Source organism: Coregonus clupeaformis, chromosome 36, assembly GCF_020615455.1.
Source record: "Coregonus clupeaformis isolate EN_2021a chromosome 36, ASM2061545v1, whole genome shotgun sequence".
In the NCBI taxonomy this organism is placed as follows: Eukaryota; Metazoa; Chordata; class Actinopteri; order Salmoniformes; family Salmonidae; genus Coregonus; species Coregonus clupeaformis.
This window is the reverse complement of record NC_059227.1, coordinates 28,586,961-28,610,756: the sequence shown is the minus strand read 5'-3', so window position 1 is coordinate 28,610,756 and position 23,796 is coordinate 28,586,961. Positions and strand designations below refer to the sequence as shown.

At 45.6% G+C, this 23,796-nt stretch overlaps 1 protein-coding gene across 7 annotated transcripts in view; it reads right to left on the bottom strand.

Annotated features, from left to right (window-relative positions):
• LOC121552206 (tumor protein D53 homolog) overlaps nucleotides 1-23,796 on the bottom strand; it is a 53,306-nt gene that overhangs the window by 22,535 nt on the left and 6,975 nt on the right. For 5 of the 7 annotated variants that reach the window (XM_041864943.1, XM_041864944.1, XM_041864946.1 and 2 more), the window contains exons 2-3: nucleotides 13,557-13,583; nucleotides 664-779 (exon numbers count right to left, since the gene is read on the bottom strand). In XM_041864943.1, the coding sequence (XP_041720877.1) occupies nucleotides 664-779; nucleotides 13,557-13,583 (143 nt within the window). The remainder of the gene's footprint in view (nucleotides 1-663; nucleotides 780-13,556; nucleotides 13,584-23,796) is intronic. The other 2 variants (XM_041864949.2, XM_041864945.1) reach the window with 1 other exon arrangement.

Below are 23,796 nucleotides of genomic sequence, written 5' to 3'. Positions count from 1 at the left end.
TCAATGTACGGGGGCACCGGCTAGTTGAGGTAATTGTACATGTGGGTAGAGTTAAAGTGACTATGCATAAATAATTAACAGAGTAGCAGCAGCGTAAAAAGATGGGGTGGGGGTGGGGGGGCAGTGCAAATAGTCTGGGTAGCCATGATTAGCTGTTCAGGAGTCTTATGGCTTGGGGGTAGAAGCTGTTGAGAAGTATTTTGGACCTAGACTTGGCGCTCCGGTACCGCTTGCCGTGCGGTAGCAGAGAGAACAGTCTATGACTAGGGTGGCTGGAGTCTTCGACAATTTTGAGGGCCTTCCTCTGACACCACCTGGTATTGAGGTCCTGGATGGCAGGAAGCTTGGCCCCAGTGATGTACTGGGCCGTACGCACTACCCTCATAATCATAATCATAATATGAAACGAGCTCTGCCGATAGAGCTGCCAAGATTTACATAACTCATAATGCCCTCTACTTCCGCTCCTATTTTCCATTTAGTATATCTTCTCCCATTGTCCAACACAGTCTGCCCATGTGAGATAGATAAGTGTACCAACTTTTTTGCCATCTTTTGCTTATTTGGATGGACAGAATGAAGATTTCTTAAATCCAACTCAATCAACATACCAAGCTAAACATTGAAAACAGATCAGTGAAAAGTGCTGATGAGAGGGACTACCTTTGTGAGTTCACTCAATATTTCCTCCCTCTCTTCATCAGTCATAGTGTTGTTGAGGTCCACATCTGACACCATCTCTTCATCTACTTCTGTTAGAGGCTCTGGGTCCAACAGACCTGAGGAGAGACAAGGATGGAGGATTAAAAACAAAACAAACTCTCCAAAAGTTAGGAAACTACAAACTCGCATATGGTGGACATAGACAATCAAGTCATGGCTAGAAACTAAGGCACCCTGCTGTCAAATGATCTAACTAGAAGAGATGAGTAGGCTACAGCAAGGCAGATCCACCAATCTGTTGCCATAGTAACACAGCCACAGTACAGCCAGAATGAACTATATCAATGGCCTGCATCATTGTGACAATGGCAATATACCCAACATAGTTTAACAACCACCTTTAGACCCAGTGACTGTAATACTCTACACTAGAGCTTCCATTTCCAAGCCAATTTATATTTAAAGCTACGATACAGTATCTTCTGGATAGTTTAGAGAAAAGTCATGCTAACCCGTTCCAGAAGGCCACCAGTTGTCTATTAGAAATTATACAATGGGAGGGTCTAATCCTGGATGCTGATTGGTTAAAACTGCATTCCAGCCGGCATCTATTCCACAAGTTACCACCAGCTAAAGCTATGACGTTGAAATGCCTATTTACTCTGTTCCATCTCACTCCGCAATCCACTGTCTCATCAGCCCAGCCAGGCAATTTATAAACTTGATCTCAACTATAAAAAGCATATAGACATTATCTCCCATTTCTTTTAGAATAGCATTTGGTTTTCAACAGCGGAGATTTGTATAAACCTTGCTGTTTGTCTCTCCGACATTTGCAACATTGTTTCAATATTGAAATTCTATCTCCAGCTGTCCCATAGTAATGAATGTGTCGGGAGTCGGGACGAGACAGACAGGCAGACAGCTTTTCTCAGCCAGTCAAAATCATGAATCAGCTGGCATAATTTTTATGGATATATACAAAGAAATATCAATAGAAAACACGTAAAACAAAATGCAGCTAGTTTGCAGACTTTCCATCTTCAGTTTGAAGTGATTGTGTTAGCTGTGTTGTTGGCTAGCTCCTGCTCTGAACAACAGTGTCCTGATGAAAGAGCAAATTTTCTATGCCAGGCTAAATTGTGCATCATTAGCTCATTGTTATGGATGTATCCAAATAAATGTCACTAGAAAACAGCTTAAACAAACACAAATTAAGCTACTTTGCTGTTATTCTGGCTGCACTGTTTGACGTGACTGTAAGTTAGCAGTAGTTGGCTAGCTAGCAAGCAAGGGATAAGAACGTTGCCAGCCAGTATGGCAAAGGAACATTAGAAACAAACGACTGTCCATAGATACAGAACAAAAATACTTAACAACTGGGGGCGCGTCTCTGGCAACCGAACCGAAACGATAGAACGAACGACCAGCCAGCTTGGGTAGCAACCTTAGATTTGTGTCGGGGCTATATCTCATGGAAGGATGAAAGTATGAATAAATTCATCAAAATAATGTTTTTTTTAATGGAAATATGTCAATCATTATTTGAATATGTTGGTAACCTGTTGTATAAAAGTGATAATGCCCTCGAAGCCGGTGTTTGGAGTATATACAGTGGCTTGCGGAAGTATTCGCCCCCCTTGGCATCTTTCCTATTTTGTTGCCTTACAACCTGGATTTAAAATTGATTTTTTGGGGGTTTGTATCATTTGATTTACACAACATGCCTATGACTTTGAAGATGCAAAATATTTTTGGGGGTGAAACAAACAAGAAATAATAAGAAAAAAAAACAAAAACTTGAGCATGCATAACTATTCACCCCCCCCAAAGTCAATACTTTGTAGAGGCACCTTCTGCAGCAATTACAGCTGCAAGTCTCTTGGGGTATGTCTCTATAAGCTTGGCACATCTAGCCACTGGGATTTTTGCCCATTCATCAAGGCAAAACTGCTCCAGCTCCTTCAAGTTGGATGGGTTCCGCTGGTGTACAGCAATCTTTAAGTCATACCACAGATTCTCAATTGGATTGAGGTCTGGGCTTTGACTAGGCCATTCCAAGACATTTAAATGTTTCCCCTTAAACCACTCGAGGTTCCTTTAGCAGTATGCTTAGGGTCATTGCCTTTTGGCGAAGACCAAACGTGTTTGCTTATTTTTTTCTTTAAGCAATGGCTTTTTTCTGGCCACTATTCTGTAAAGCCCAGCTCTGTGGAGTGTACGGCTTAAAGTGGTCCTATGGACAGATACTCCAATCTCCGCTGTGGAGCTTTCCAGCCCCTTCAGGGTTATCTTTGGTCTCTTTGTTGCCTCTCTGATTAATGCCCTCCTTGCCTGGTCCATTAGTTTTGGTGGGTGGCCCTCTCTTGGCAGGTTTGTTGTGGTGCCATATTCTTTCAATTTTTTTATAATGGATTTAATGGTGCTCTGTGGGATGTTCAAAGTTTCGGATATTTTTTTATAACCCAACCCTGATCTGTACTTCTCCACAACTTTGTCCCTGACCTGTTTGGAGAGCTCCTTGGTCTTCATGGTGCTGCTTGCTTGGTGGTGCCCCTTGCTTAGTGGTGTTGTAGACTCTGGGGCCTTTCAGAACATGTGTATATATACTGAGATCATGTGACACTTAAATAAAGTCCACCTGTGTGCAATCTAACTAATTATGTGACTTCTGAAGGTAATTGGTTGCACCAGATCTTATTTAGGGGCTTCATAGCAAAGGGGGTGAATACATATGCACGCACCACTTTTCCGTTATTTATTTTTTCGAATTCTTTGAAACAAGTAATTTTTTTCATTTCACTTCACCAATTTTGACTATTTTGTGTATGTCCATTACATGAAATCAAAATACAAAACCATTTAAATTACAGGTTGTAATGCAACAAAATAGGAAAAACGCCAAGGGGGATGAATACTTTTGCAAGGCACTGTATTGCCACGGTTTGTCAGCCCGAGACGAACAGCAATATATCCTCCAAACACCGGCATCTCGGGCATTATCACTTAATGAACCGTCCTGGATGTTGTTTCTTATCTATTTCTACTAAAATAAAAAAAGGTAAATAGGTCTGACTAACAGTGTATAACTAAATAGGAGCACAAATCTATTGTTTATTGTAATTCTTTCTGGAACTGAATAGTGATCTAATTACATGATAATAAGTGTGTGTGTGTGGGTGCATGCATCTGTGCGTGTGTGCGTTTACAGTTACAATACAAGCTAAACCAGACAAACAAAATAACCCTTCCTGGTACGTGAAGCACTGAGTGTCTGGTCAATATCTGCAGCCCTGCTCAAAACGACTGACGCACAGACTGATTAAGTAATGGCCAAAGCCCTGACATGGTGTTCCCTCGGCAGATTAGATCAGCCATTAATCTGTCCCTACTACCATTAGTCTTTTATAACTGCATAGATAACTGTACAGTAAAGAGACTGTGGCTGTACATTCAATACAAGGCTACAGTAATACACCTGGCAATGTAAACTGAATAGAAATCCCAACTCACACTAATCCCAAGGGTGAAAAGCTCTGAACTTTTGATAGTATTTCAACCCCCAGCAACATAAAGCCAGGACTTAACTACATAATATGACATCTAAACTTAAGGGATGTTATTGAGCAGCGACCAGTCTCCTAAGATGATGCTAGCTAGCAGATGTTTTTGTCCAGACAAAGTGGACAACAAACAAACAGGAGTCATGTCTTTGAGGCATGGCTTCTCATTACATCTGCAGATGAATGGAGTGGCGTGGCACAGAGCTTGTGATGCAGTTTGGCCACATAACCCAATAACAGAAAGGAAGGCTGTGCTGGGGAACGGAGTCCAATACTTTTTCATAAGAAGCCTTTGGAGCCGTTCCCTTTATTTGGAGCCTGATCATGTAAATCAAATCACATTTTATTTGTCACATACACGTGTTTAGCAGATGTTATTGCGGGTGTAGCGAAATGCATGTGCTTCTAGCTCCGACAGTGCAGTGTCACGGATTCTGCCGAGACTGCTCCTCCTCCTGGTTCGGGCAGGCTTCGGCGTTCGCCGTCCCCGGAGTACTAGCTGCCACCGCTCCATGTTTCTTGGTGTGATTGCTTTCGTCTGTCTTTTACACCTGTGTCCGTTTGTGTGCTGATTACTTGTCCTATAAGTTCCTTGTTTTGCTTAGGCTAGTTTGTGTGTTGTTTTTCGCCTGTCCATTGTGCTGCGTGTTTTGTACCTGTTTTCTTGTTTATTTGTTTTACGCACAGTTTGCGTATTTGCTCGCCTCTGTTTATTGTTGAGGCCGTTCTCTGTATTTTTGCCTATTGATAAACTTCAGTAAACTTTGTTGGACTAGCTTCGGTGTCCTGCGCCTGACTTCCACACACCTTACACCTCAGCTCTTGACAGAACAACACACCATCATGGAGTCAGCAGGAGCAGTGGCGGCACCCAAGTCGCTGGAGGATCGGATCAGCGATCAAGACACCATGATCCGGCAACTTGGGGCCGCCATGAACGAGGTGTCCAACACTCTGCGCCGGTTGGTGACTGGAGAGGTGCCCACGCCTTCTCACACCATCCCATCACCAACGGCCAGTCCTCCTCTCTCAGCACCGGAACCCAGTGGCATACGGCTCTCGCTCCCGAGGGCATATGACGGTTCTGCAGCCGGGTGTCAGGGGTTCCTCCTGCAGGTGGAACTCTACCTGGCTACCATACACCCAGCGCCCTCGGGGTACGAGAGCGTCTCCGCCCTCATCTCCTGTCTATCCGGCAAGGCGTTGGAGTGGGCCAACGCCGAATGGAGGGGAATAGACGCCGCTACCATCACCTACGCGGAGTTCTCCCGCCGCTTCAGGGCTGTCTTCGATCACCCACCTGAGGGGAAGGCGGCGGGGGAGCGTCTGTTCCACCTCCGACAGGGGAAGAGGAGCGCACAGGAGTTCGCCCTGGAGTTCCGGACTCTAGCGGCGGATGCGGGGTGGAATGAGAGGGCCCTCATCGACCATTACCGGTGTAGCCTACGAGAGGACGTTCGTCGTGAGCTGGCCTGCAGGGACACCAACCTAACCTTCGACCAGTTGGTAGACATCTCCATCCGTCTCGACACCCTGCTGGCTACCCGCGGACGTCCCGAGTGGGGGTCGTCCATTCCACCCTCCAGCACTTCCGAGCCGATTCCCATGGAGCTCGGGGTGCTGGCGCTAGAGAGAGGAGGAGAGAGAACCCGAGGGGGGCCATCCCCTGCACCAACTGTGGCCGTGGAGGACACACCGCGGCCAGGTGCTGGGGAGGGTCTCCTGGGAGAGGGGACAACAGGTCACGCACTGGGGAGTCATTTCAGGTGAGTAGGCGCCCACTTACCCAGAGCTCTCTGTTGGTCACATGAGTATACCTGTGAGATTTCCACAGGTGGCACCTCATTCCCAGCATAAGGCGCTAGTAGATTCAGGCGCAGCTGGGAATTTTGTTGATCGTGCATTTTGTTATAAGTTAGGAATTCCCCTTCGGCCGGTAGAAGCCCCCTTTCCTGTTCACGCCCTAGACAGCCGGCCGTTGGGGTCGGGGCTGATCAGAGAAGTCACAGCACCACTTAAGATGACGACGCAGGGGGTCATGAGGAGACCATTCAGTTTTATCTGATTGACTCTCCTGCGTATCCCGTGGTGCTGGGGCTTCCCTGGTTAAGCACCCATGATCCTACCATTGCGTGGCAACAGAGGGCTCTTATGGAGTGGTCTGCCCAGTGTGTAGGGAGATGTCTAGGTGTTTCCTTAGGGGCGACCTCGGTAGAGAGTCCGAACCAAGTGCCCGCAATGCGCATTCCCCCTGAGTATGAGGATTTAGCACTTGTGTTCAGTAAAACGAGGGCTACACGGCTACCACCTCATAGACAGGGGGATTGTGCGATAGATCTCCAAACAGGAGCGGCACTTCCGCGGAGCCGTGTGTATCCACTGTCTCAAGAGGAGACAGCGGCTATGAAACTTACATAGCCGAGTCCTTGGCACAGGGATACATACGGTCCTCCACTTCCCGGTTTCCTCAAGTTTCTTCTTTGTGAAGAAGAAGGACGGGGGGTTTGCGCCCGTGTATTGACTATCGTAGTCTCAATCAGATCACGGTTAAGTACAGTTACCCTCTTCCACTGATTGCGACTATGACAGAATCATTACGCGGAGCGCAGTTCTTCACAAAGTTGGATCTCAGGAGCGCGTACAATCTGGTACGCATTAGGGAGGGGGATGAATGGAAGACCGCATTTAGCACCACCTCGGGTCATTGCGAGTATCTCGTCATGCCATACGGGTTAATGAATGCTCCTTCAGTCTTCCAATCCTTTGTTGACGAGATTTTCCGGGACATGCATGGGCAGGGTGTGGTAGTACACATCGACGACATCCTAGTGTACTCTTCCACACGAGCCGAGCATGTAGCCCTGGTGCGCCGAGTGTTGAGAAGACTGTTGGAGCATGACTTGTATGTCAAGGCAGAGAAATGCCTGTTCTTCCAGGAGTCCGTCTCCTTTTTGGGTTATCGGTTGTCCGCGTCTGGTGTGGAGATAGAGGTAGACCGTGTGTCGGCCGTGCGTAATTGGCAAACTCCAACCACTGTCAAAGAGGTGCAGCAGTTCTTGGGTTTTGCTAATTACTACCGGAGGTTTATCCGGAGCTTTGGACAGGTTGCAGCTCCCATTACGTCCTTGCTAAAGGGGGGTCCGGTTTGGTTGCAGTGGTCAGCTGAGGCGGACAGGGCATTTGCCAAGCTGAAGAACCTGTTCACCTCGGCCCCGGTGCTGGCGCATCCGGATCCCTCTTTACCATTCCAAGTAGAGGTAGACGCGTCCGAGGCCGGCATAGGGGCAGTCCTGTCACAACGGTCCGGCACGCCACCTAAGCTCCGCCCCTGTGCGTTCTACTCCAAGAAGCTCAGCTCGGCGGAGCGAAATTATGACGTTGGGGACAGGGAGCTGTTAGCTGTAGTCCAGGCCCTAAAGGTGTGGAGGCATTGGCTTGAGGGGGCTCAACACCCTTTCCTCATTCTGACTGATCACCGTAACCTGGAGTACATCAGGGCAGCTAGGAGATTGAACCCTCGTCAGGCTAGGTGGAACATGTTCCTGACCCGGTTTGTTTTTAAGATCACATACATCCCAGGGTCCCAGAACGGTAAGGCAGACGCCCTGTCCCGGCGGTATGACACAGAGGAGAGGTCCATTGAGCCTACTTCCATACTGCCGGAGTCTTGTTTGGTGCCTCCGGTGGTGTGGGAGGTCGATGCGGAAATCGAGCGGGCACTGCGTACCGACCCTACTCCCCCCGAGTGTCCTGTGGGACGGACGTACGTCCCGCTCGAGGTTCGTGATCGTCTGATTTATTGGGCTCATACATCACCCTCCTCTGGAAATCCAGGTATTGGCCGGACAGTGCACTGCCTTAGCGTGAAATATTGGTGGCCAACGTTAGCTAGGGATGTGAGGGTTTATGTCTCCTCCTGCTCGGTGTGCGCCCAATGTAAGGCGCCTAGACATTTGCTCAGGGGTAAGTTACATCCCCTGCCCGTTCCACAACGACCATGGTCCCACCTATCGGTGGATTTTGTGACCGACCTACCCCCCTCCCAGGGGAATACCACCATTTTGGTCGTTGTGGATCGGTTTTCCAAGGCCTGTCGTCTCCTCCCAATGCCGGGTCTCCCTACTGCCCTACAGACCGCTGAGGCCCTATTTACCCATGTGTTCCGGCACTATGGGGTCCCCGAGGATATTGTGTCTGACCGAGGTCCCCAGTTCACCTCCAGAGTTTGGGGGCGTTCATGGAACGCTTGGGGGTCTCGGTAAGCCTTACCTCGGGGTACCACCCAGAGAGCAATGGGCAGGTTGAACGTGTCAACCAGGATGTGGGTAGGTTTCTGAGGTCCTATTGCCGGGACCGGCCGGAGGAGTGGTCTAGGTTCATCCCCTGGGCAGAGATGGCCCAGAACTCTCTCCGCCACTCCTCCACCAATTTAACACCTTTCCAGTGTGTTTTAGGTTATCAGCCGGTCCTGGCACCATGGCACGAGAGCCAGATCGAGGCCCCTGCGGTGGACGAGTGGATTCGGCGCTCGGAGGAGACGTGGGACGCTGCCCATGTCCATCTGCAGCGTGCCATCCGTCAACAAAAGGCGAGCGCCGATCGCCACCGCAGTGAGGGACCGGTGTACGCACCGGGAGATCGAGTCTGGCTCTCGACTCGAAACCTGCCCCTCCGCCTGCCCTGCCGGAAGCTGGGTCGGCGGTTTGTGGGGCCCCTTTAAAGTCCTGAGAAGGTTGAACGAGGTGTGTTACAGGTTACAACTGCCTATTGAGTACAAGAATATTAACCCCTCGTTCCATGTGTCTCTTCTCAGGCCGGTGGTAGCTGGCCCACTCCAAGAAGATGAGATAGGAGAGACCCCTCCGCCCCCTTTGGACATCGAGGGGGTCCCGGCGTACAGGGTCCGGACAATCTTAGACTCGAGGCACCGGATGAGTGGTCTCCAGTATCTCGTGGAGTGGGAGGGGTACGGTCCGGAGGAACGGTGCTGGGTGCCTAGGAGGGACATCCTAGATCCGTCCCTCCTGACTGAGTTCCACCGTGGGCATCCCACGCGCCCGGGTCCGCGTCCTCCTGGCCGTCCCCGAGGCCGGGGTCGGCGCACGGCTGGAGCCGCGCGTCAAGGGGGGGGGGTACAGTCACGGATTCTGCCGAGACTGCTCCTCCTCCTGGTTCGGGCAGGCTTCGGCGTTCGCCGTCCCCGGAGTACTAGCTGCCACCGCTCCATGTTTCTTGGTGTGATTGCTTTCGTCTGTCTTTTACACCTGTGTCCGTTTGTGTGCTGATTACTTGTCCTATAAATTCCTTGTTTTGCTTAGGTTAGATTGTGTGTTGTTTTTCGCCTGTCTATTGTGCTGCGTGTTTTGTACCTGTTTTCTTGTTTATTTGTTTTACGCACAGTTTGCGTATTTGCTCGCCTCTGTTTATTGTTGAGGCCGTTCTCTGTATTTTTGCCTATTGGTAAACTTCAGTAAACTTTGTTGGACTAGCTTCGGTGTCCTGCGCCTGACTTCCACACACCTTACACCTCAGCTCTTGACATGCAGTAATATCTAACAATTTCACAACATATACCCAATACACACAAATCTAAGTAAGGAATGGAATTAAGAATATATACATATATGGACGAGCAATGACAGAGTGGCATGGACTAAGATACAGTAGAATATTATAGAATACAGTATATACATATGAGATGAGTAATGCAAGATATGTAAACATTATTCAAGTGTAGCCTTCCACAGTATGCACTGCAGCTCTCCTTGTGAATCACTCTTCAGCTCTACTTGTAATAGTCAATATATTTCAGGGCACAATATAACTAAACTCAGCATTGTATGGTCATTCGATTTACCTCATTAGTTTTCTACTGACAGTAGTTTTCTACTGACACCTCGCTCATCTGAAATGGGAAAGTATTCAGTATGCTTTGAACAGCTGTTTCTATCTTTTCACTGTGAAAAGGTAGGCCCACCGTAGGGGTACTGTATGTTGCTTAGCAACTTGTCATGCAGACGTGCAAACCTAATCATCTCATTGATTAAATCCTTTTGTTGTCCTTAAGACATGTCAATCCTTCAACACCGGGGACACTCAATTTAAATCTGCCAATTTAGAGGGCTTGTGTTTGTGTTGCCTGTGTGAGGTTCTGCGTCCATTAGCATTGTTCCTGCGGCCCTGAAAGAGGTCCCTGCTGTACATACATTAACATTTTCTCATGTTCATTAAATAATCAATATGGCAATCAATATGAAAGAGCACAAAAATAACAGGAAACCATGCAGCCGGGATGTCATTGGAGTCGATGGGCTCTGACTTTCCTCTTGACTCCCTGGCAGCCTGTCATCTGAATATCACATTGCTGTAGCACCACATGGCTCAAAAACCTCACCCCACCCCTGCCTCAGTCTGATTTAATTGAGCACCACATACAGTCACTGCCCAAATTATTGGCACCCTTGATAAAGATTAACAAAGACTACTATAAAATAAATAATTCAAATACTGAGCTACAGTAACTTCGGAAAGTATTCAGACCCCTTGACTTTTTCCACATTTTGCTACATTACAGCCTTATTCTAAAATGGATTAAATAGTTTTTTAACTCATCAATCTACACACAATACCCCATAATGACAATGCTCATTCATATATATTTTTAGAAATATGACATTTACATAAGTATTTGGCAGCAATTACAGCCTCGAGTCTTCTTGGGTATGACGCTACAAGCTTGGCACACCTGTATTTGGGAGTTTCTCCCATTCTTCTCTGCAGATCCTCTCAAGCTCAGTCAGGTTGGATGGGGAGCGTTGCTGCAAAGCTATTTTCAGGTCTCTCCAGAGATGTTTGATCGGGTTCAAATTCGAGCTCTGGCCGGTCCACTCAAGGACATTCAGAGACTTGTCCCGAAGCCACTCCTGTGCCGTCTTGACTGTGTGCTTAGGGTCGTTGTCCTGTTGGAAGGTTAACCTTCGCCCCAGTCTGAGGTCCTGAGCGCTCTGGAGCAGGTTTTCATCAAAGATCTCTCTGTACTTTGCTCCGTTCATCTTTGCCTCGATCCTGACTAGTCTCCCAGTCCCTGCCACTGAAAAACATCCCCACAGCATGATGCTGCCACCACCATGCTTCACCGTAGGGATGGTGCCAGGTTTCCTCCAGATATTTGAACGCTTGGCATTCAGGCCAAAGAGTTCAATCTTGGTTTCATCAGACCAGAGAATCTTGTTTCTCATGGTCTGAGAGTCTTTAGGTGCCTTTTGGCAAACTCCAAGTGGACTCTCATGTGCCTTTTACTGAGGAGTGCCTTCCGTCTGGCCACTCTACCATAAAGGCCTGATTGGTGGAGTGCTGCAGAGATGGTAGTCCTTCTGGAAAATTCTTCCATCTCCACAGAGGAACTCTAGAGCTCAGTCAGAGTGATCATCGGGTTCTTGGTCACCTCCCTGACCAAGGCCCTTCTCCCCCGATTGCTCAGTTTGGCCGGGCGGCCAGCTCTAGGAAGAGTCTTGGTGGTTCCACACCAAGACTCTTCCTAGAGCTGGGGTATGGGGTATTGTGTGTAGATTGATGAGGAAAATGTTTTATTTTTAATCAATTTTAGAATCTGGCTGTAACAGAACAAAATGTGGAAAAAGGGAAGGGGTTTGAATACTTTCATTTTATTTATTTATTATATTCTCTTATACTAATACAATTACTCAGAGAAATAGATTTTGTTCATCAAGTAATCATTTATTTTTCTACAAAAGAATGGATGTCAAAATTATTGGTGCCACTGTTTTCAATACTTTGTGCACCCTCCCCTTGCGAGGATAACGGCACTGAGATTGGAATACACATTTGGAGGGATAGATCATTAGACCATTCCTCCATACAGAATCTTTCCAGATATCCTTCGTCTGCACTTATGGACTGCCCTCTTCAATTCAAACCACACGTTTTCAATGTGGTTCAAGTCCGGAGACTCAAACTAGATTTGTCAAATGCTTTGTAAACAACAGGTTAGACTAACAGTGAAATGCTTACTTACTTCCCAACAATGCAGAGAAATCTTTTGAAATAATAGAAAAATACACAATGAGTAACGATAACTTGGCTATAAACACAGGGTAAGTACCGAGTTGATGTGCAGGGGTACGAGGTAATTGAGGTATATATGTACATATAGGTAGGGGATGATGGTGTTGATATGAGTCAAGACCAACCTTTGAAAGCATTTCATGGCTACAGATGTAAGTGCTACGGGGCGATAGTCATTTAGGCAGGTTACCTTGGCATTCTTGGGCACAGGGACTATGGGGGTCTGCTTGAAACATGTAGGTATTACAGACTGGGTCAGGGAGAGGTTGAAAATGTCAGTGAAGATACTCGCCAGCTGGTCAGCGCATGCTCTGAGTACACGTCCTGGTAATCCATCTGGCTCTGCGGCCTTGTGAATGTGTACCTGTTTAAAGGTCTTACTCACATAGGCTACGAAGAGTGAGATCACACAGTCGTCCGTAACAGCTGGTGCTCTCATGCATGGTTCAGTGGCGCTTGCCTCGAAGCATAGAAGGCATTTAGCTCTTTTGGTAGGCTCACGTCACTGGGCAGCTTACTGATACCCTCTCCTCTCTTGCCTTACACAGATAGCGATAGTACTGTCATCTCCTCATGGACTATTATCACCATTCTAACTCATTGATGTTTAATGAGTTTACGTATGCAGTAAAATTACCTGCATTGTGTATTGACTGAAGAAACAAATCCTGTAAGCTTAACGAAGTGTGTCAGACTGAACCTGCAGCCAACATAACCGGAAGCGTTACTGTAAATCCCCAATCCCCTTACCAATGAGATAGCTCTTAACCACGGTAAATAAAATGGATCAGTTAGTAAATAAACAGAGGTTATATGGAAATTGGTTCCAATTTTTGCTTCTGTTTTAGACAGTAATCTCAGCCTGTTACATAATTTCTGACCTAGCTATAGTAGTGGGATTTCCCTCAAGTATTATCTAACTAGATTTACCACAGTCCTTCGCCTCAGCCAGAGTAGAATTAAGCAGTGGTGATAGCTAGCTCAAGTCAAAGATGCCATTTCAGATAGTCCTTTGACTGCAACGTCATCAAATGGTTGCTCGCAAACTCATTAGGTGAATTAACACTGTCAGGGGTGTTTTTATCCAATTGGGGGAGGGTGGTGAGAGTGAGTGCAGTCATTCATTCACTCACAATAGAGAGACTTAAAACATGAATCAGGAATACTGCATTACTCCAGTCAGAAGGAACACATCACAGGAACATTCCTGTGAAGGGCAGCCAGGTAATCAGAGAAGCAGCATACCTGTCCTGAGATGTCCTTGTCCTCTTTCTTCATTTGGTAGCAGAAATGAGGGGGAAATATTATGTTAATTTAATTAAATTATTAATAATTGATCAGATATACACTAAGTGTACAAAACATTAGGAACACCTGCTAATATAGACTGACCAGGTGAAAGCTATGATCCCTTATTGATGTCACTTGTAAAATCCTCTTCAATCCGTGTAGATGAAGGGGAGGAGATAGGTTAAAGAATGATTTTGAAGCCTTGAGACAATTGAGACATGGATTGTGTATGTGTGCCATTCAGAGGGTGAATGGGCTAGACAAAAGATTGAAGTGCCTTTGAACAGGGTATGGTAGTAGGTGCCAGGAGCACCGGTTTGAGTTAGAGAACGACTGATAATCGGCCAGGCCTTGAGTCATTCAGACAGAATGTGCATCCTCGTTTCATATTTTTTCCTACCCGCGCTCTCCTTGTTAGATATTATGCACATGTATTGCTTGGTAGCCATTGAGCTAGTTCTCATAGTAGCAGTAAACAGCACCAAGTATTATGAGCGATGGAGAGAGATGTGAAAGGGTGCCGAGTTACAGCCATCGCTCTATCCAATCGTAGCAGTAGGATCAATTTTCAACTCGCCCATTTCTTGACCGATAGCTGAACTAACCAATTGAGTTGTTTCGAATTTCATCCTGGCAGCTAAGTTGTTTAGAGATGCGTCCTGGAGGCTGAAAAAATTATACCTTTTCCCGATGAAGGAAAATGACAAAAAATACTCGTTTCATAAGCATCCGTGATCACAAATCATGACGTTACGTTGGATCCATTTGCATTGAATAGATATTCTCAAACTAACAGCAGTGCTTATATGATGTCCTTCCATACTGGCGTGACATGCTTGAGTGATACTTTTATGCAAATGTTGTTGATCAGTAGGCTAATATAAGTCCCAAATAGAAGGCAAACAGATTGTTTGTAATCTGTAGCACAAAAGACTCCACAGATCAGCCCAAATATACTTTTAAATATACTTAAGTATCAAAAGTAAAAGTATAAATAATTTCAGATTCCTTATATTAAGCAAACCAGATGGCACTATTGTCTTTTAATTCTTTATTTTTTTAAAGATAGCCAGGGGCACACTCCAACACAGACATCATTTACAAACTAAGCATGTGTGTTTGGGGAATCCGCCAGCTCAGAGGAAGTAGGGCCAGGGATATTCTCTTGATAAGTGTGTGAATTTGAACATTTTCCTGTCCTGCTTAGCATTCAAAATGTAACGAGTACTTTTGGGTGTCAGGGAAATTGTATGGAGTAAAAAGTACATTATTTTTGGTAACACTTTACTTGAAACCTAGTGTCGTTATGACACAGTCATAACCATGTCATAATATGTCACAACAGCTGACATAACTTCTCATAACATGGTCATAACACTGTCATGACCCATATATATGCTCACCTGTTGTGACATATATTGCGTTATTTTATGGCTGGTTATGATACCTACATAAGAGTGTCAGAACCCACATTTATTCAAATGTATTTTTTCCCTGCAAAGAAGTTACTTTTCGTTTGAAAGTTTGTTTCTTAATTCCTTTGTTGTTGTGGTAATGAATTATTTAGTCATGTTTTTTTTTTCATCATATTTTACTTTACTTGGACTAAGAAAATGCACTTTATGACATTCTCAAGAAGCATTAGGACCATCCTGTGTCAATTTACTTGGACAAGAAAATACACTTTATGACACTGTCAAGAAGCATTATGACCATCATAATCATAGAAGTCAGATAGGCTTATCACGTACATGCCCTTATGTCAGCCATCAGTCAAAAAGAGGGTGTCTTGTCCTGCTCCTGAAATCTGCTCCTGCATTCATCCCAGTCATCAGCAACAGAGCATTGGGGTAGGTGCATGTATGACATCAATTTGTGCGCAATTACAATGATAATTTAATATGGTCAATTTCAGAAAATGTTATATAACATAAACATACTGTTGACAAGTAGGCTATGATGTAATGGAATGTTTTGCCTTGTGTAGTAGGTTTCGTGGGTTTTGACACTCTTATGTAGGTGCTATTACCAGCCATACAGTGGGGAGAACAAGTATTTGATACACTGCCGATTTTGCAGGTTTCCTACTTACAAAGCATGTAGAGGTCTGTAATTTTTATAATAGGTACACTTCAACTGTGAGAGACGGAATAAATAAATAAAAGAATCCAGAAAATCACATTGTATGATTTTTAAGTAATTAATTTGCATTTTATTGCATGACATAAGTATTTGATCACCTACCAACCAGTAAGAATTCTGGCTCTCACAGACCTGTTAGTTTTTCTTTAAGAAACCCTCCTGTTCTTCACTCATTACCTGTATTAACTGCACCTGTTTGAACTTGTTACCTGTATAAAATACACCTGTCCACACACTCAATCAAACAGACTCCAACATCTCCACAATGGCCGACCAGAGAGCTGTGTAAGGACATCAGGGATAAAATTGTAGACCTGCACAAGGCTGGGATGGGCTACAGGACAATAGGCAAGCAGCTTGGTGAGAAGGCAACAACTGTTGGCGCAATTATTAGAAAATTGAAGAAGTTCAAGATGACGGTCTGGGGCTCCATGCAAGATCTCACCTCGTGGGGCATCAATGATCATGAGGAAGGTGAGGGATCAGCCCAGAACTACACGGCAGGACCTGGTCAATGACCTAAAGAGAGCTGGGACCACAGTCTCAAAGAAAACCATTAGTAACACACTACGCCGTCATGGATTAAAATCATGCAGCGCACGACAGGTCCCCCTGCTCAAGCCAGCGCATGTCCAGGCCCGTCTGAAGTTTGCCAATGACCATCTGGATGATCCAGAGGAGGAATGGGAGAAGGTCATGTGGTCTGATGAGACAAAAATAGCTTTTTGGTCTAAACTCCACTCGCCATGTTTGGAGGAAGAAGAAGGATGAGTACAACCCCAAGAACCCCATCCCAACCGTGAAGCATGGAGGTGGAAACATCATTCTTTGGAGATGCTTTTCTGCAAAGGGGACAGGACGACTGCACCGTATTGAGGGGAGGATGGATGGGGCCATGTATCGCGAGATCTTGGCCAACAACCTCCTTCCCTCAGTAAGAGCATTGAAGATGGGTCGTGGCTGGGTCTTCCAGCATGACAACGACCCGAAACACACAGCCAGGGCAACTAAGGAGTGGCTCCGTAAGAAGCATCTCAAGGTCCTGGAATGGCCTAGCCAGTCTCCAGACCTGAACCCAATAGAAAATATTTGGAGGGAGCTGAAAGTCCGTATTGCCCAGCGACAGCCCCGAAACCTGAATGATCTGGAGAAGGTCTGTATGGAGGAGTGGGCCAAAATCCCTGCTGCAGTGTGTACAAACCTGGTCAAGACCTACAGGACACGTATGATCTCTGTAATTGCAAACAAAGGTTTCTGTACCAAATATTAAGTTCTGCTTTTCTGATGTATCAAATACTTATGTCATGCAATAAAATGCAAATTAATTACTTAAAAATCATACAATGTGATTTTCTGGATTTTTGTTTTTTGTAATAAAAATTACAGAACTCTACATGCTTTGTAAGTAGGAAAACCTGCAAAATCGGCAGTGTATCAAATACTTGTTCTCCCCACTGTATATGTGTCATGACAGTGTTATGACAAGTTATGTCAGCTGTTATGACATACTACGACATGGTTATGACCATATCATAATGTGTTATGACGCTGGGTGTCAAGTAAAGTGTTACCTTATTTTCTTTAGGAATGTAGTGAAGCAAAAGTAAAAGTTGTCAAAAATATTAATAGTAAAATACAGACACCCAAACAAAATCGGCCCTAAAAAATCCATATCAGTCGTTCTCTAGTTTGAGTGTGTCAAGAACTGCAACGCTACTGGGTTTTTCACGCGCAACAGTTTCCCGTGTATATCAAGAATGGTCCACCACCCAACTTGACACAACTTTGGGAAGCATTGGAGTCAACATGGGCTAGCATCCCTGTGGAACACAAACAAACAAACACACACACACACACACCTTGTAGAGTCCATGCCCCAACGAATTGAGGCTGTTCTGAGGGTAAAAGGGGGTGCAAGTCAATATTAGGAAGGTGTTCCTAATGTTTTGTACACTCAGTGTATAGGCCTAGACTACTTTGTCCAGGGAGGTCACATGTTCTAAACATATAGCCTAAGGTTATAACATGTTCATAACCAGAGAAAAAATGCTGTATAACAAACGTCTCTGAACATTTCTATCACACATACATAGATTACATAGGTGTTTCATTGTTTGCCTGATGAAGTTGACCCTGGTTAGGTAATTCATGTACAGATCCTTTTAGGCTCTATACGTACCGAGAGAACATTTAGAAATTTCAAACACCACAATACCTAAAACAATCAGCTCAAACATAACATGCAAGAGAACTGAAGTATTACAAAAGGGGAATCTAGCTATCTATCTACATAATGGGGCAAGCAAGCATATCAAGAACACATTGGCCCATTTTCTGGTTTAATTGTGCAGTATCATCAAGACAGATCAGTGGATCTAAATCCAACGATTTATCACCACATGCTATTACAATTCACAGTAGCCTATAATACATATGCAATTGATGCTGCACAGGTTTACTCTTCAATGATGACACATTCAAATTACTGTAACTACTGTAATACTACCAATAACAGGGGAATTGGAACTGATCAAAGGCATGTCACCTTCAGGTTGCATCTCAAACCTGCTGGGCATAACCCATTCATCGGACTACAAGGTCTTACCCCATTCCCCTGCACCATCACTCAGTACAGGCTAGACAATCTGGACCCTTTCTTTCTAAAACTAGCCGCCGAAATTGTCGCAACCCCTATTACTAGTCTGTTCAACCTCTCTTTCATAACGTCTGAGATCCCCAGAGATTGGAAAGCTGCCGCGGTCATCCCCCTCTTCAAAGGGGGTGAACTCTAGATCCAAACTGCTACAGACCTATATCCATCCTGCCCTGCCTTTCGAAAGCCAAGTTAACAAACAGATCACCGACCATTTCGAATACCACCGTACCTTCTCCGCTATGCAATCTGGTTTCCGAGCTGGTCATGGGTGCACTTCAGCCACGCTCAAGGTCCTAAATGATATTATAACCGCGATTGATAATAGACAGTACTGTGCAGCCGTCTTCATCGACCTGGCCAAGGCTTTCGACTCTGTCAACCACCGCATTCTGATTGGCAGACTAAATAGCCTTGGTTTCTCAAATGACTGCCTCGCCTGGTTCACCAACTACTTCTCAGATAGAGTTCAGTGTGTCAAATCGGAGGGCCTGTTGTCTGGACCTATGGCAGTCTCTATGGGGGTGCCACAGGGTTCAATTCTTGGGCCGACACTTTTCTCCGTGTATATCAATGATGTCGCTCTTGCTGCTGGTGACTCTCAGATCCACCTCTACGCAGACGACACCATTTTGTATACATCTGGCCCTTCATTGGACACTGTGTTAACAAACCTCCAAACGAGCTTCAATGCCATACAACACTCCTTCAGTAGCCTCCAACTGCTCTTAAACACTAGTAAAACTAAATGCATGCTTTTCAATCGAACGCTGCTGGCACCCGCCCACCCGACTAGAATCACCACTCTTGACGGGTCTGACCTAGAGTATGTGGACAACTACAAATACCTAGGTGTCTGGTTAGACTGTAAACTCTCCTTCCAGACTCACATAAAGAATCTCCAATCCAAAGTTAAATCTAGAATCGGTTTCCTATTTCGCAACAAAGCCTCCTTCACTCATGCTGCCAAACATGCCCTCGTAAAACTGACTATCCTACCGATCCTTGACTTCGGCGATGTCATTTACAAAATAGCCTCCAACACTCTACTCAGCAAATTGGATGTAGTCTATCACAGTGCCATCCGTTTTGTCTCCAAAGCCCCATACGCTACACACCACTGTGACCTGTACGCTCTTGTTGGCTGGTCCTCACTACATGTTCGTCGTCAAACCCACTGGCTCCAGGCCATCTATAAATCACTGCTAGGCAAATCCCGCCTTATCTTAGCTCATTGGTCACCATAGCAGCACCCACCCGTAGTCTGCGCTCCAGCAGGTATATCTCACTGGTCATTCCCAAAGCCAACACCTCCTTTGGCCGCCATTCCTTCTAGTTCTCTGCTGCCAATGACTGGAACGAATTGCAAAAATCTCTGAAGCTGGAGACTCTTATCTCCCTCACTAACTTTAAGCATCAGTTGTCAGAGCACCTTACCGATCACTGCACCTGTACACAGCCCATCTGAAATTAGCCCACCCAACTACCTCATCCCTATATTGTTATTTATTTTGCTCTTTTGCACCCCAGTATCTCTATTTGCACATAATCTCTTGCACATCTAGCATTCCAGTGTTAATACTATTGTAATTATTTTGCACTATAGCCTATTTATTGCCTTACCTCCATAACTTGCTACATTTGCACACACTGTATATATATTTTCTGTTGTATTTTTGACTTTATGTTTTTTACCCCATATGTAACTCTGTGTTGTTTTTATCGCACTGCTTTGCTTTATCTTGGCCAGGTCGCAGTTGTAAATGAGAACTTGTTCTCAACTGGCTTACCTGGTTAAATAAAGGTGAAATAAAAAAATAAAAAAATAAACATTAGAGTCGCTCAGTACACTAGAGTACAGATCTGATGATGAAGCATTTGATGTCCATAAGCCAATGAATGGGGTGAAAGAAAAAAAGAGTAGGTTACACACAAACCAGGCATACACACACACAGGCGCACACACATACAGCCACACACGCACACACGCAGGATTGGTGTACACTGTAGGTTACAGTGTCAATTACAGCAGGGGTCTTCAACCTTTTCTTGCTCAGGGACCCCTCCCAGGCACCCCCATCATACACTGCTCAAAAAAATAAAGGGAACACTTAAACAACACAATGTAACTCCAAGTCAATCACACTTCTGTGAAATCAAACTGTCCACTTAGGAAGCAACACTGATTGACAATACATTTCACATGATGTTGTGCAAATGGAATAGACAACAGGTGGAAATTATAGGCAATTAGCAAGACACCCCCAATAAAGGACTGGTTTTGCAGGTGGTGACCACAGACCACTTCTCAGTTCCTATGCTTCCTGGCTGATGTTTTGGTCACTTTTGAATGCTGGCGGTGCTTTCACTCTAGTGGTAGCATGAGACGGAGTCTACTACTACCTCAACTAGCCGGTGCCCCCGCACATTGACTCTGCAACGGTACCCCCCTGTATATATAGCCTCCCTACTGTCACTTTATTTTACTGTATATATAGCCTCCCTACTGTCACTTTATTTTACTTCTGCTCTTTTTTTCTCAACACTTTTTTTGTTGTTGTTTTATTCTTACTTTTTTTGTTTAAAATAAATGCACTGTTGGTTAAGGGCTGTAAGTAAGCATTTCACTGTAATGTCTGCACCTGTTGTATTCCGCGCATGTGACCAATAAAATTTTATTTTATTTGATTTGATTTGATTTGACAACCCACACAAGTGGCTCAGGTAGTGCAGCTCATCCAGGATGGCACATCAATGCGAGCTGTGGCAAGAAGGTTTGCTGTGTCTGTCAGCGTAGTGTCCAGAGCATGGAGGCGCTACCAGGAGACAGGCCAGTACATCAGGAGACGTGGAGGAGGCCGTAGGAGGGCAACAACCCAGCAGCAGGACTGCTACCTCCGCCTTTGTGCAAGGAGGAGCAGGAGGAGCACTGCCAGAGCCCTGCAAAATGACCTCCAGCAGGCCAAAATGTGCATGTGTCTGCTCAAACGGTCAGAAACAGACTCCATGAGGGTGGTATGAGGGCCCGACATCCACAGGTGGGGGTTGTGCTTAGAGCCCAACACCGTGCAGGACGTTTGGCATTTGCCAGAGAACACCAAGTTTGGCAAATTCGCCACTGGCGCCCTGTGTTCTTAACAGATGAAAGCAGATTCACACTGAACACATGTGACAGACGTGACAGAGTCTGGAGACGCCGTGGAGAATGTTCTGCTACCTGCAACATCCTCCAGCATGACCGGTTTGGCGGTGGGTCAGTCATGGTGTGGGGTGGCATTTCTTTGGGGGGCCGCACAGCCCTCCATGTGCTCGCCAGAGGTAGCCTGACTGCCATTAGGTACAGAGATGAGATCCTCAGACCCCTTGTGAGACCATATGCTGGTGCGGTTGGCCCTGGGTTCCTCCTAATGCAAGACAATGCTAGACCTCATGTGGCTGGAGTGTGTCAGCAGTTCCTGCAAGAGGAAGGCATTGATGCTATGGACTGGCCCGCCCGTTCCCAGACCTGAATCCAATTGAGCACATCTGGGACATCATGTCTCGCTCCATCCACCAACGCCACATTGCACCACAGACTGTCCAGGAGTTGGCAGATGCTTTAGTCCAGGTCTGGGAGGAGATCCCTCAGGAGACCATCCGCCACCTCATCAGGAGCATGCCCAGGCGTTGTAGGGAGGTCATACAGGCACGTGGAGGCCACACACACTACTGAGCCTCATTTTGACTTGTTTTAAGGACATTACATCAAAGTTGGATCAGCCTGTAGTGTGGTTTTCCACTTTAATTTTGAGGGTGACTCCAAATCCAGACCTCCGTGGGTTGATAAATTTGATTTCCATTGATCATTTTTGTGTGATTTTGTTGTCAGCACATTCAACTATGTAAAGAAAAAAGTATTTAATAAGATTATTTCATTCATTCAGATCTAGGATGTGTTATTATAGTGCTCCCTTTATTTTTTTGAGCAGTATACATTAGCCCCCCAGGTGAATGATAATGGCAAGGAAAAGTAATCAATGCTTTGTACAGCACTGATGAAGGCATAAGGCCGAAACGTATGCTCTTTATTTAATTTGCACTGTCACCCTTTGTATTCTTTCGAGCATGGATTAAATTAAGTATATTATTTTTACATCTCAGCCTCCTTGGGTTATTCCTATTCATGGTTTGAGTGCGAGTCCCTTTTGAACTATCTATATATTTTTCTCTCTTACGCACAGGCCGCCTTTCTTTCAAAATGAATATTTGGTATATAGTTTTTCATTATTTTGACCTCCCCACATTATAATTGGAAGAGGAAGTGTAAACTCTAACATACAGTGAGGGAAAAAAGTATTTGATCCCCTGCTGATTTTGTACGTACTTGGTGGCAAAACCCTTGTTGGCAATCACAGAGGTCAGACGTTTCTTGTAGTTGGCCACCAGGTTTGCACACATCTCAGGAGGGATTTTGTCCCACTCCTCTTTGCAGATCTTCTCCAAGTCATTAAGGTTGAGGCTGACGTTTGGCAACTCGAACCTTCAGCTCCCTCCACAGATTTTCTATGGGATTAAGGTCTGGAGACTGGCTAGGCCACTCCAGGACCTTAATGTGCTTCTTCTTGAGCCACTTCTTTGTGGCCTTGGCCGTGTGTTTTGGGTCATTGTCATGCTGGAATACCCATCCATGACCCATTTCCAATGCCCTGGCTGAGGGAAGGAGGTTCTCACCCAAGATTAGATAGTACATGGCCCCATCCATCGTCCCTTTGATGCGGTGAAGTTGTCCTGTCCCCTTAGCAGAAAAACACCCCCAAAGCATAATGTTTCCACCTCCATGTTTGACGGTGGGGATGGTGGTCTTGGGGTCATAGGCAGCATTCCTCCTCCTCCAAACACGGCGAGTTGAGTTGATGCCAAAGAGCTCAATTTTGGTCTCATCTGACCACAACACTTTCACCCAGTTCTCCTCTGAATCATTCAGATGTTCATTGGCAAACTTCAGACGGGCCTGTATATGTGCTTTCTTGAGCAGGGGGACCTTGCGGGATTTCAGTCCTTCACGGCGTAGTGTGTTACCAACTGTTTTCTTGGTGACTATGGTCCCAGCTGCCTTGAGATCATTGACAAGATCCTCCCGTGTAGTTCTGGGCTGATTCCTCACCGTTCTCATGATCATTGCAACTCCACGAGGTGAGATCTTGCATGGAGCCCCAGGCCGAGGGAGATTGACAGTTATTTTGTGTTTCTTCCATTTGCGAATAATCACACCAACTGTTGTCACCTTCTCACCAAGCTGCTTGGCGATGGTCTTGTAGCCCATTCCATCCTTGTGTAGGTCTACAATCTTGTCCCTGACATCCTTGGAGAGCTCTTTGGTCTTGGCCATGGTGGAGAGTTTGGAATCTGATTGATTGATTG